The 14,461-nt window shown below is 38.9% G+C and overlaps 1 protein-coding gene across 1 annotated transcript in view; it reads right to left on the minus strand.

Moving 5' to 3' along the window:
- The window catches only part of TRPC7 (transient receptor potential cation channel, subfamily C, member 7), a 71,758-nt gene extending 59,862 nt beyond the window's left edge, over nucleotides 1-11,896 (minus strand). Inside the window, exon 1 of the mRNA XM_009891082.1 lies at nucleotides 11,126-11,896. Coding sequence (XP_009889384.1) covers nucleotides 11,126-11,878 — 753 coding nt within the window. The 5' untranslated portion in view covers nucleotides 11,879-11,896. The remainder of the gene's footprint in view (nucleotides 1-11,125) is intronic.
- Between the last annotated feature and the right edge of the window lie 2,565 nt (nucleotides 11,897-14,461).

Below are 14,461 nucleotides of genomic sequence, written 5' to 3' on the forward strand. Positions count from 1 at the left end.
GGTTCAGCTCTGCCGCAGCATCCTCCATCTGCCTGCACCAACAAAACGTCCCCTGGCACCTGGGCTGGGCAGCTGGCAGAGCAGAGAGAGGTGGCACGGAGGAGTTCGTCTCCCCTTTATTGCTTATTGGCTGGAGAGACAAAGGTAAATTTCCGTGGGATAGCCCAGATCGTTGGGAAAGGTTGTGGTAGAGCGTAAATCCTACTTACTAATACAACTGCTGATGGAGGAGTTTGCTGTGTTGGATCTCTTAATCCAAGATGCCATCTGTTATTTCTCATTTGTACAAAGACAGGAACCTATGAGCAATGGTCAGCCTCAGACCAGACCCACCGGTTAGTCCACCAGCTTCACTTCACATATTTCTTTCAAAGGATGAGGATGAAATCATGTTTCAACAAATCCTAAGATGACGTGACCGTCAAATGAGCCATGATTTTGACAACTACTGGGACTCTTCTCCCATGTTAAAGCTGTTATAAAATACAAAATGTGAAATTAATAGCATTGTGATAAGCTGAAGTTTTTTTGTTTAATTACATTTTGAAACTCTTTCTAAACCATTTTTCGCCTGTCAGCTGGGTTTGTGACAGTCATTATAGCTGTTATGTTCATCCTTTTAAGCATCTGTACTCAAGAAGCTGTTGTAGAGAAGTAGTGCTTGCACAGAAAAGACTAACACAGGCAAACCATCTTCATTCCTAAAATCAAATTCATCTCTAAAACCAAACAATTTTCTTAACTCTTTGTCTCCAAGAAGCAGAAACAGGGTGAGGAACAGGTATCACAGCATCACTTTTGTTAAAAGAACTCCCAAAAGTTAGTTAAATGCCACTTATACCTTCACACCAGATAACTACTGACCTTTACCCAGCTGTATGCGGTGTATATGACTCCACAACACACATGGGCACTATATTAATTTAATCTGACCTTATTTCACTGCTTTTATATCACAGTAACTTTAATTTACTATAACCCTGTATTTAACTGTGCCCTCATACATATCTCTTCCACACACAACAAATTATCTCAAAATGTCAGTTGTTTTTTTTCCTTCTATTTAGTCAAAATACTTTACATTCCTTATTGATGTTACAAGCTTTATTATGCTTCACCCTGACCACAAAATATTCAGAGATTGTCTGTAGCAAAGGTAATGACTCTCCCCTTGCATTCACTATCAGAAGTTCAGACTCAAGAAGAATGAAAAGGAGACCTCTCAACTCTAAACCCCTTTCTTCTAAATATATTCAATATGCTCCAAGTTACTTTACTTAAAATGTCACACATAGAATTGTATTTCCTGAAAATCATGGCTCAGTAAAATTAGTTGCCACTAAGCTTTGGCAGTCCAGAATGATTTGTAAAAGTCACCTTACATAACCAAAAATAATTTCTAAATTCCTCCATCACACCCAGGATTTAAGAACTATATGGAAAGTCTGGACTTAATATAATCACCACAGCAGACCACAAGAGAGGAAAAATAAAAGTCACCAGCCATTCATGCAGAGAGAAAGCACGCTGACAGCCCCGGTGCAACCCAGTTACTGGAGTGTTGAAGCTTCACTTCAGAAATTTAATATCAGGTGTTTCTGGCAAGGGAGGAACAAACAAAATATTGCTGAGTTTTCCCCTCTTTTGCTGCAGACCCCTCCCAGGATTATTTCTGTGTAAGGGAGTTAACTCTGCTCACCACCCTTACCAACTCCTGCCCTTCAGGTCCCTTGAAAATGGGCCCGTTGATAGGGATTTTTCAACTTGACAGAAATGCACTCTTGATGGAGGATGGGCTGCTTTTTTGTAAGGAAACACTGAAATCCCAGGAGCAAAATGACCTTAAAGCAACTAAAATATGCCCTATCACAACTGGTTCCAGATTTTGCACTCATCTCTCTACCTGGCTAAAACGTCACACAGTTCAGCTTAAAACTTATCTACATGAAAAAGCTTCTGCCAGGATGACAGTGGCGAGGCAGCGGCTGTGCTGCTTTGTTATGTGAACCATTTCCATTGCTCTCCCCTTCCCACCCAGGTCATGAATCTACCTGTTGTCTCCCATTAATGATTATAAGGGGATTCTGTGTTATATTATGTTTTTATGATCACGGCTGTTGCTCACCAAAACTGGAATCCTGCTCTAGTATTAGGGCTGTTATGCGCAATCGAACTGGAAACAGTAAGCTGTAAGTGTCGCAGTTGCGATGCTGCTCATCCTTAACTGAGTAGGACTGGAAATTACTTCCCAAGGAGCTGTAAAGGGTAACAAACATTGCACTGATGGTGTGCAAACTGGCATTGCCAAAAGTCTCGCTTGCAGTAGCATCAAGCGAAGCAAAAGTATCCCAGCTATACTCTCTGGGAGATTCAAATATTTCCAGGGTTGCTTCTGTCTTACCATCTCCAAATGCCAAAAAGTTTCCTCCAAACAATTTTTGGAAGGGAACAAAAGCCTTTAGGCATTAATTAAAACATTAAATTTTCTTACACTTATTCGTTGTCTCTGATTTGATGTGTTGAAAGAATCTTTTTTGCCCTCCACTCTTTCAAAACAGAGACATGGGCTTGTTCCTCTGGGAAAGTGAAGAGAACATTTCCCTGCAGAAAGTATTTTGTCAGCTTTTACAGAGGTTTTCTTCTTCTTTTTTGACCAAAGTTAGCTGAGAGATTTTAACAACAGTGTCACTCAATCATCCATAAAGTAGGTTAAATGACCTTGAAGGCAGTGGCCAGGATCCAATTTTATGTGGCTGCTCAGTGGCTCGTACTGTCACTAGAGCTACAGCTTTCATGAATAATAGTCTTATTTTTTCCAGGTGGCAGATGTGGGTTGTAGATGGCTGAGTTATACCCTTCACTATGAATCACAGCATCTACTACTCTGTTTTACTGTGAATAGACATAGACAGATGTTAACATACCTTCACATTCGCAGATACAAATATATGTTTTTCAAGATAGCTCCAGGCATCACAGCTTTGGCATCGGTTCTAAACCACTCTGAAAAGCTTTGGAGATTTTCTTCTCTTGCAACATTTCAAAACCATTTTGCTTGGGCAGTGTGCCAGGCAGAAAATGATTTAATCACAGAATAGACATAGAAAGAGCACTTGCAATAACAGCTCTCAAAATATAGGGGATATTTCTAAATTTATAAATATTTAAAGAGAACAATACAAAACTCATAAGTTTGGGGTTTTTTTTTAAGGTCAGGGAGTGTTCTCTACAACCATTTTTCATAGTCTCTGCTACACATCCATGCAAAACATATCTGCAATTAATTAATTTAGCTCTCAAGACAAACCCAAAGTAGCATCTATTATTAGTGGATTTGTCTCTGAAAAAGAACAGCATGGGAATGAGTTCTTCATGTACAGAGTCCCACTCAGTGAGCCAAACACAAATTTCACTACAAGGCTTAAATATATTCTCCTTGTCCCAGGCTATTTCCATGATCATTTTTAATTTCCTCTCCTGTTTTAATACCAGATTTGTTACAACAATAATTTGAAATTTTAATAATAGGAAATTTGTTTTCCTGGTTTATTGGAACTTGATTCTTTTCTGTATTATGAGTTGGGTAATTGGTTGTACCTGCTTTTGCATTTGCTTTGCCCAAGTGAAAACATGGCTTTTAAATACACGTTTTTGAGGCAGTAGAGAAAAGTAACTTTTAGATGAGAAGGGGGAAAAAAAGAACAAACGGTTCTTTTTTAAGGCTGAAAAACACCAAACCACACCCCTGGCCCCATCTCCTAGGAAAAATAATGTTCTCATTAAAGACTGACCCAGAAAAGTTCATATCCAAAAAACTTGGAAAAAAAAGATTCTAGATTACTAGTGTATCTTTAGAAACAGCACTTTTCATCATTTCTACAGAAGTGCACAACTCTTGACTATGCACTAGCAGTGTAAATGCATTTAACAATGTATAAATTGTTGTTCTCTCTCAGGTATCATGCATATTTAGATCAAAGAAATCAAAAAGTGAGTCATCCTCTTGACTTTGAGTACCAAGATGGCTTCAAAGGCAGCGCGGATCTCCCTTGGAGAAGCCAAAGGTACTGAAGTAGCATAGAGCCAACAGGAGAAGCAGAGAACAAGCTAATTAGAACATGAGTTGCCACACAAAAAGAGTCTGAAAGGGATGTTCTGGCCCAGCCACATCAAAGCCCAGTGTCATCAGGCATTAATTTGGGATAAAGCTGAATAACCCTGTGGCCTGCTCTCTCAATTAGAAATTTAGCAATGAAAGTCAGAAGAGGTAGCAGAGGAAAGGGATGCAACGGGAAGACGTGGTTCTCAATCTCAACAGCTGCTTTTTTGGAGTGCTTGTCAGAAAATGCACAGGAGAAGAAATAGCAGTTACTTCTCAACTGTACAGGACCTCATGCAAGAGGCCATCACTTTGGAATAGTGACCACTCATATACTCAAAGCTTTATAAAGGCGGTGCTTAATTTTCAAAAGAGGAATTGGTGATACTCCTGCAAGAGAAAGTAAAAACTGTAGTAAAAGGGAATGCATACATTCTGCCTACCAGGTCAGATTTCTGAAGTTCCCTTCTGTCTTCTCTTCCCCAAACCCAGCAAAGCAAAACAGCAGAAAAAAAAATAAGGAAGTTGCACAAGTAAAAAGGCATCTATTTACAAAATGGAAGTCCTGTCTTGAAGAAAGAAGTAGAAAAGAACAGAAATTCTGGAAAAATAAATGAAAGCCCAGATAAAAACACTAAAGGACAGATAAAAACACTAAAGCCTTAAAGAGCACTTTACTGAAATAATAAATAAGACTCATAAAAGGTGTTCCCAAATACATCAGAAGCAAGACATCTGCCAGAGAGTATGTTGAGGTGAGAGATTATGTAGGGATAAATGGATCACTCAAGGAAGAACGGGTCAGAGTGCAAAAATTAACTGACAGATTTACAAGAGTGTTCATGAGGCTAATTAGGGAGGTTCCCACGACAATGTCTTTTTTTAATGGGACATGAGCTTCAGGAGTTATCTCCATTCAGTCACTCATTTCAAAAAGCAGTAGTCTAATAATGATTTTATTAACTCCAGGGAGCATGTATGTTTCATGCCAAAATATTTCCCAGTCGGGACCACAGAGTTCAACTTTTGCAGTCACCTTGTCTCTCCAAGTTTCCTTTAGCCTTCACATAATTTTTATATCTTATGTTCTCTATACTTATTACCGTGCCCTCTTATCTTCTTACAAATTGAAAAAACCAAAACTATTTATTTTGTGTTTGAAGAGTTAGAATTCTTTCATTAAATAAAGTTTCACCAAGTTCAGCAATCAATATGGGGAAAGTTTACAATCTCTGATGTATTTATCCTCATCCATGCCCACAATTTGCAGATGGCCCGAGAAACAAAGAGGTTAGGAGGTATTCTTCAATGCTCCAGAGCCACAATCCCTAAAAATCCACAGCTTCTCAGCAAGATATAACCAGATGTGCCAGTGCTTATTACTTTGCAATGGCAGTAGAGTGCCTCCACAAAGTGGAGGATCTGGTTCCTGTTTGTCATTTGCAGACATAAAGCCAGAAATACTGAACAAATTTACAAGGTTGTTTCTCTTGAAAAGTATAGGCCAAGCACATCCTGTGAAGTTAACAATTTATATTTAGGTAGAAAAAAAGGTGTGGATGACTTACTGGAGCAGAGGCTGTGCTGCAGGCATGGGGATCATCCCTAACAGACAGAAGTCATTGAGTCTCCAGGGCTCTTTCGCCACTCTTTCAGCATCATGAGAATTTAGGGATTTGAGCCTCAGCTGTTTCACATTACTGCAGCCCCAGTGAAAAAACAAGCAGTTCCTAGCAGGCATATCTCTGTAGGCATCTACACACTCGACTTGCTGCCACACAAGCCGTCGCTCCCCACAAATAGCACAGCAGCCAGTTGCAGTCCATCTGCCAGCTGAGCCTGGACATGATGCTCACCTGCACACGAGAGCAGGCCCACAGCTAGAGTCTGCTTTTGGTTCCCAACGTTTTTTAGAGAAAGGACAACAGTTAAAAGAAAAGTGACAGCAAGGGGCATATATTTTAGAAACAAAACATGTTATGCTGTAGTAAATGAATTGACAATGTTGGTAGGATTGGTGAACAAAGACCACGCAGCATATGTCTTCCAGGTGTTGGCTTTGATGATGCCTTCAGTAATGTTTTAATTAACAGGAGCTGAGATCTTATTTACCACTTATGGTTGGTGAGATCTTTTCATAGCCTCCTTTGCAATTCTATAATTTAATTTGTCTGGATTGCTAAATGGAATGAATTGGCTGATCGTCTTCATCACAAGGACATTTCCTGACGTACACAAGCATGTAGTCTAATTTGAAAGCGTGCAAAGCTGTAAAACAGACCTGGGTGTAGAGTGGGATCTCACCAGGAACAGGAGTTCACAGTCACAGCTTTAAGAAAACCAGTAAACAGAGCTATAATTCTGTGTTTCACTCACTGTGTCCAGGACATGGATTAAGTCTGGTGCTGCTGTTGAAGACAGTTGCAAGGGCATATCCCGCAGACTGTTTGCTGGAAATGTAATTTCTTAAGGGGTTCAATGGACATACAAAAATGATTCTGTTGACTCTGCTTTTAATATTCTAGTCTTAGAAATGAGTCACCTGGCTGTGGACAGCTGGCATCTGCAAAGACATCTGCACCAAGGTGACACAGAGAAAATCAATTTCTCTGGACCACAGAGGAGAGCAACTCTCATTAGTCTGGCTCATGGGTGATGACTTGTTCATATGGACAAATCTTGGCTGTTTTATTCACACTGGAAGTGACATCAAGCTTTCTTGCATAAGCAAAACAAACAGAATACACTGATAGAAGAGAGAAGGATTATGTGCTTTATGACTCAGGCCCAAAGTGTGCCAACTTTGAAAGAAATGGGAAAGTACACAGATTCTTTTTTTCAATTTGAGTAAAAGCGCAACATGGTCCAGTAGCTTCAGATGTGTAACATCTCCTTTTAAAGTCAGCTGTGTTTAACACTCAGCTCTACTTGGAGGCTGTAAAATACCTTAACACAATATGAAATATAGACAAACTGATTGGGAGGAGTTAAGCTATAATTTGCCTAAATTCCAAGATGGCATTTCGTTAGTGAGCATGCTTCTGGAGTCCGTAGGCACAACCGGGTGGGAAACTGAGGGGTTTTATGTCAATTAAAAATCAAAAGTAAAATTAAGCCAGAATTATAGGACAAATTTAATGTGATTTGTATTTTTCCCTGAAGGGTGGAAAACAGCCATTAGTCCATTGATTAAAATATGAAGTTGTTTTGAGGGAGAAAACAAATAACTTCAGCTTAGCAGAGCTAGGATCCCTCTAGTTCCCAAAGGGAAGAAGGTTCCCTTCTCTTTCTCTCTCTTTCCAAGGGCAATGCGGACCAAGGGCCTAATCCAGTGGACTAAACAGGCCCCCTATATGTATTGCCCTTGATCCAGTGGATGTTAATTTATTTCTTTTTAAAACACAGAAAGAAAACTGGAAAGAATGAGAAAATCATGAACTGGTTCTTAATTTTGAGCTTTCAAATGGGATATACAAAAATGGCAAAGCACTGAATTGAGGTTGTTTTTTCAACTTGAACCGCCTCTACTACAGAAGGGTATTATTGTGTAAAGACCTGCAAACATGCAGAGTGATGCTGACATTTACTTCTCTCTTTTCTGAAATTTCAAGAATCTACCTCTGAGGGGTTTCCTACCCACCTGTTTCTAGGCTAATTGCCAAGAAATTTAATGCAATCACATTGCCAGTATTTTCAGTAGAAACAACCAGTTCAATATTTTTCATCTTATTTTGGGGACGGGGAATTATTTCTTTCTAAACTTATGGACTACATCTTTCAAAGCAGTTTGTTTTCTCCTATTAATAAGAACACTTTTTTGCAAGACTTTGACACTAGAGAATTTAAGGGAAAAAACAAAATTACTTCTATTTGAATGTAATTTTATTCCACTTTTTTTTTAACCTTCTCTTCAATAAACATTGGAAAAGCTGACATTTGCCTGAAACAACAGCACAGGAACATTGATCCAAACTATAAATTTGTTCTAAATACTGGGACAGATCTTCATCTTCTGTGGCCTCATCTAAGCTTCAGTGAAAAAGCACTGATTTACCCCAATAGAGTATCTGCTCCTGTAAAACCATCGGCATTGATTGGCTCTGACGCCTTCCCTCTTTCTTCCAGCTCCAAGCCTCCACTGTTATTATTCTTTTCAGCTTGTGGGAAGCCACATAGTAGCTGACTGTCTTGACCTTGCTTTTGAGCCAAAATCAACACATCAAGAAAGGAGTTCAACAGGCCAGTCTATCCACTCCAGACTGATAGCCAGAAAATCTACCCTTGCTATTAAATACCTATTGATCAGTCAACAGAAAGGCTGCTAAAGGCCAGCAGTGTGACCTAGCGTATGTCCAGACTCCCATTTTCACCTTCGTAACACTCCCTTACTACTTTGTGATGTGTGATGCTTATGCAAAGACATTTCCTAAGAACTGCAATGTTTGACTGAATCTTAGCAATTTAGGGTGAGAACAATCTACTCAGCTTCCGCCACTGCCAAAAAGAATTGATAACATTACTTTCACCCAGTAATCTTCATTGCAGTCTCTCTCAAACTGTGGCCAACCACAGCTAATGCAACTTCTCTTGATCAAGCGGTTCTTTTGTTTCACCTTTCATATCTGCACAAAGATGCAACTCACCTAAAAAATTTCATGTTCTCTAAAAATGTAGCGTATGTACTGGCTCTTCAGTCTGATGTGCCGAATGGTGCTGTTGCATAAGAGATTTAGGGCAACAAGCAGCAGGTGAGAGGTACTGAATTTATATTTTAATTAGCTCATGCTAGGAGTTTCTTCAGAGGTAGGTTATCTAACCCTTAATTATTATTTGTCCACCTACATTATTAGAATGTTACTTGAGTCCTTCCGTTTCAAGGACTTTTTGTAGCTCCTGAAAACTGTATTGCTAAGATTGCATATGAGTAACTACTCTGAAATAATCCCAAGTGATAATTTTATAAATCTCTTGAACACCAACTGTAATTACAGAACTTTAGCAATAAAAACTAAAAAGTCTAGGAAAGTATTATTTTAAAGGACAAAAAAAAAGTGTCCTCTGAAGCTTGTCTGATTTCATAAATTTTCATCATTTGTGGGCTTCTTAAATACATTTTCAGCAATCACATTCTTTTCTAGAAATAAATTCTCAAAATGTCATGTTCTGTGAAAAAAACCTACTGTTTTATTAATACCCTATTCCACATCACACTGATTATGTTAATAAGAATAAATATTTTAGCATAAATACATACATCTCTTTTTTTTTTTCCTACAGAGAGAATACATTATAATCTTGAGATGCATCTTATTTCTGGAAGCATTAATATACTAAAGGAAAACGACAACTTCAAAGTTGGGTACTTCTGAGGTACTTCACTAACATATGTAGATATGTGTGGCACCTCCAATAAGGCAATAGAATTTGAAAGCCTTACTGGAAATACAGTAATTTGACAAAGAGTTTCTAACGATTTTCCTGTATTGATTGACTCACATCCATTTGCCAGTGCTGGGGAGATGTAATCACCATGAGACTATTTAGCGTTTGATTGCTTGTTTGCTCCTGGAGGATTCATGTACCTGCCAGTGCCAGTCTAGGCTGTGCTGGCAGCTCTGTGAACAAAAGGAGGGATTCTGGTAGAAATAGGTTTACTTTTCTGCAGCAAGACACTTATCAGAACTGACAGGCATGAAATACTGAGTTGGCTCATGCTCCAAACAATATACATTTTTCTACTGAAAAGAAGCTGGAACATTAATGAGATATTAATGTTGTTAACTGTGGGTGTGACCCCAAAGTGTTTTCACACTAGAATAGTCTCACTCAGGCAGCCAGATTCTCTGAACCCAATGAGGTTGCTTTTCTAGGACTGGACACCATGAAAATAACAACTCCCTTATAAATTGTTGTGTCCTTCCTTCCTGAAGGGTAAAAGGAGTTTGCAAGTCTTTCCCCTAATTTTGTTGCCAAAAGAGCTCAGTGGTTTGGGTATTATTTCCTGTTAGAGACTTGCTACAGCATTTCAAAGCCAACAGCGTGAGAACGTGCTTTCTTGCCACCTTTTAAATCGGAGAGAGTACAGCTACAAATCCTGAAATGGATGCTTTAACACTTGACTAGTTTTCTAAATTAAAAATAATGGATTCCTGGCAGGCATCCTACCCCAGTTTACTCACAAAATAGATTTTATTACCCCAGTGTCACTGTAGCTGCACAATAGTCATAAGTCAGAAAACTGTCTTATGTTGATGACTGAGCCACTAAAAATGAGTTTTTTCATGACTAATTTATTTTAGAAATGGAGACAATGCTCTTTATGTCATGTAAATGACTTAGAAAAGTAATGCAAATGACATTGGACATTTACAAACTCATTATGATAATGGAAAACTTGAATAACTTGTAAAAGAGTTCTGCAAGTTCCACTGTTATGTTTAGCATGATGATAAACTTCATAACAATCTCTTGATCATTCCCCACCTCCTTTTTCATGAAATTCATCATATACAGATGCAGTATTAAACCATTAAGATGCAATGGAATTTAAATTATTTTACAGAGACACAAAATTGCTTAATTTATACCTTTTATCATTGTAACACAACTAGATGTACTGGATTCTTAATCCATTAAACCAGCCAGCCTCTAGAGCTCTGCCTCTACAACATATTGCTCAATTAAAAAGACTTACCTTTCTTACAAAAAATGAGTCTCCATTTTGGTAATAATCTAATTTTTACTCCTGCTGCAAACTAGAGATTCTACGCAATCACAGTGTGCAACATAAAAACTCCGAGTAAGGATGGCTCTGCTATAATATGCAATATTCAGTTCCAAATATTTGTTAACTGGTGAACACACAGTGCTCTGAATCTATGTGTAGTAAACACATCTGCCAGTTTCTGCAGCTTCTGTTTCCTCCCCCAACCCTTCAACCGGCAAACCAAGACTTGATCAAACAGGTAAAACATACAATACCCTGAACATATTCAGCCCAAGGAAAAAGGCACAGTGGCAAATTACCTTAAATTCAGTTTCAATGTTGGCTAGTCTGGCCAATTCATTGCTTAGCTCTAAAGCAGTAAGGACAGGGTCTTCACTGGAAAGAGACAAATAAGCGGCACTGGCTAATCCTTTGTAGGCATTCATTCTCGATCGAGAGTGACTAAAGGAATCTTTCCTCTGCTTCTCAATACATTCATTGCACTTGCAAAAATAGTCATGTGGCCTTTCAATCCGCGCGCCTTTGAGAAGTAAGATGTGAACGATTTCATACTCCTGGCAGTGGGCAGCAAGTATGATAGGGGTAATGTCATGGGAGAACCGAGTTCCATCTTCATCGTAGGCATAAAAATCATCATCTCTCAGTTCCTGCTCAAGGGGACTGAGTGTGAGACGCTGTCCTTGTGCAAAGGCCGGATGGTTCAATATTGCTTCTACAATGCGCACGTATCCTTTACTGATCGCTAACAAAAGTGCATCTCCAACTCGAGCGAGATTCTCCTTTTTGAGGAGGAGCTCCGTCACTTCCAGATGCTCATTCCCTACAGCTAACTGTAGGGCATTTTGTCCCATATAATCGACACAATTAAAGTTCAAAGTTTTGGATTCCTCCAGCATTTTTCGCACAACGGGAATGTTGCCATATTCTGCAGAATCGAGAAAACGTTCCTCTTCTGCAGTCAGGCTGGTGCCTTTCTCATTGAACATGTAGGCTGGGCCCCGGATGGCCTGCCTCCGGCCCTTCTCCCGAAGGGTTGTGTGCCTTCGATGCATGTTTTTATAATTGCTGTTTCTCAACCTGCAGAAAACCGGAAAGGAAAGGTGGTTATATTCTTGGAGATTCATAATCTCATATACCCTGAAATAAGGTTAGAAATGTCTCATTGTGATCAGATCTTGCTAGCTTTTTATGATCTGGGCCATTGTTTAAAATCATTTAGGATACATGTGGAATAAAGAAAATTAGTTTTCTGAACAACAGACAAGTTCTCTTCTGACTTGTACACCCTTCTGGATTTCAACAAGGATACACAGCACATTCTTAACTTGAGAAATAGCCAAAAAAAAAAGTGTGAACACATTGTTTTTCATTTTTATTGTTTCAAACTTCATTAAACAGTATTTAGGAATGATATCCACAATTTAATGGTTCTCCTAGTTACTATTCTTGAGTTTTATCCTTGAGGGCACAAGGCAAGCTAAAGAAAGTTAGCAGGACTCACCATGTCAATAGACCTTGGATCAGGCCAATAAACTGTGTTCCATAAAGTTAAAAAGCATGTTTCTAATTTTAAACACACAGTAACAAGGACAAATATATTACATATTCTGCTAAGATTCAGCTGGTACAAGCGAACCACCTATTTATTCACTGTTTCTTTCATGCTGTATAGTACCACTTTCCTGTTTCCTGATCTAGAGCAGTTTAATGAATGACTGTCTAATTTTCTCCCTGAAATACAGTTGGCAGCTACTTTAAATACAAGTACACAAATCCAAGGGCCAGTCTTGTAAAACACAGGGATAACTCCTGATTTAGTGTCACATCACTCCCAGTAAGCATCTTTCAGAGAGCTACAGCAGAAAGACAAGAACACAGGTATCTGACCACAAACAGAGGGGAGATCCAAAAGAGTCATTAGTTTCCCCGCTGATTATGTGGCTGAAATGCCTTCACTTGGAGATGGTGGGATGAAGACAAATTGTTCTTATTCCACCTTCTCTGGAACCCCCAAAGTAAACTATGCTATGTGCAATTCAGGGGTGATTAAACACCTTGTTGCATGAAATTATCAGAAAACCTAAATCTATCTGTCTTTTTGAAACATTCACACTTTTCATGCAGTACCATCCCAATGGTTGCTCTTATTTTTTTCATTTTATTGCAGTAGCATCTCAACAAAATCATAGCCCCTCTTTTGGAGCCTAAGCACATAGAGTTAATTGCCATCCTAAGCCCACGGAATGTGCAGCCTGAGTAAAAAGCTAAAACCAACACCTCTTTCACAAAAAGCATTTGCACTCAACCCAGTAGCAAGTCCTAAATCACTTGAGTAAAATTTTCAGGAGCCTCTAAGCTACAGTGGGCAGATGTAACAAATAAGCAGGTGTTAATGCTCAGTGGGTGGCAAAGGTTCATCTTTCCATGCTCCATCTGTTCTCCAAGTCAGTTTTGACCTTCAGTCAATGAAAAGTTCATGTGTTGCTCTGAAAAAATACTACTGGAGTTTGAAAGAGTTGTTGTGAATGATGAGCGGGAAAGGTGCCAGGAGACAAAGTGGAGTAGATACATTGCCTTCAATTAATATGTTCTTCAGGAGAAGAAAAAAGAAAGGCAATCAAGAAAAAAAAAAAAGGGAGGGGGGGAGGGGGGCGGGAAACAGAGGGTATCAGAAATACCCAAAATACCTAAAGTACCAGGACACAGGAATTCTCAAGGTAGCTGTTCTTATGGAACAAACATATACATGCGTATCTATTAATTTAATTCATCTCTTTTTTACTGGTCTAGAACAGAAAGCTAGTACTGAAGACTTTCAAACAAATTTTACAGGAATTTTGTAGCAGCTATGTTAAAATTTAAATAAATCCTAAGAAAGCAATTTTGTGATGATACAAAGTTGAAAGCAAGGTTCATAGTCAAGAATGTCTCTCCCTCAGCTTTAATGCATCCATATAACAACTTAATAAAAACTGGAAGAAACTGAACATATAATCCCATGCTCCACTGAGAGATAAAATGCTGTATGAATCTTAGAACTAATCCCTTCCAGTGTGGTTGGAAGTAGAAGAAGTGCACAGAGACGAGGGACGGAAGAATAATGAAGGATGTATGTTTAAGTAAATTAATTCCCAAGACTGCATGACTTTTTCCATAAGAGAAGACAGTAACAGCTAAAAAAATATACCATTGACATATCTAACACTGTCAGGGAGACAGAAGTCTCTAAAGCAGCAAAATGCCTGGGGTAAAATTGGGGTCCCTTTGAAGTCAACAGTGCATGTTCTGTTGATTTCAGTGGAGTCCAAATTTTGCAAACACACATGCACACACATGGAGATGCACACACAGTGTCCCCAGCAATTAGCTTTCCACTCAGAAGCAATCCCAGTGAGGCCAAGAGGACTAACGTGCTTAAAATGAAGTCTTTAACCATTGCAAAAGTGCCTCTCTAAGCTGGAGCCCTTGTCCTTAGCTATTCAGGACATCATTTAAACCTGTTTTAAACCTGCACTGAAGTCTTACTGAGTTCAAGTAAGGACTATACATACAAATAAACATTTCTGAACTGTGACTTTGTTCAATGGGGACTTATAGTGCCAGAAAGCACTTTACGCATTTGCAGTCTTGGGATT

The sequence above is a fragment of the Charadrius vociferus genome, unplaced genomic scaffold (genome assembly GCF_000708025.1).
Source record: "Charadrius vociferus isolate BGI_N301 unplaced genomic scaffold, ASM70802v2 scaffold370, whole genome shotgun sequence".
NCBI classification, from domain to species: Eukaryota; Metazoa; Chordata; class Aves; order Charadriiformes; family Charadriidae; genus Charadrius; species Charadrius vociferus.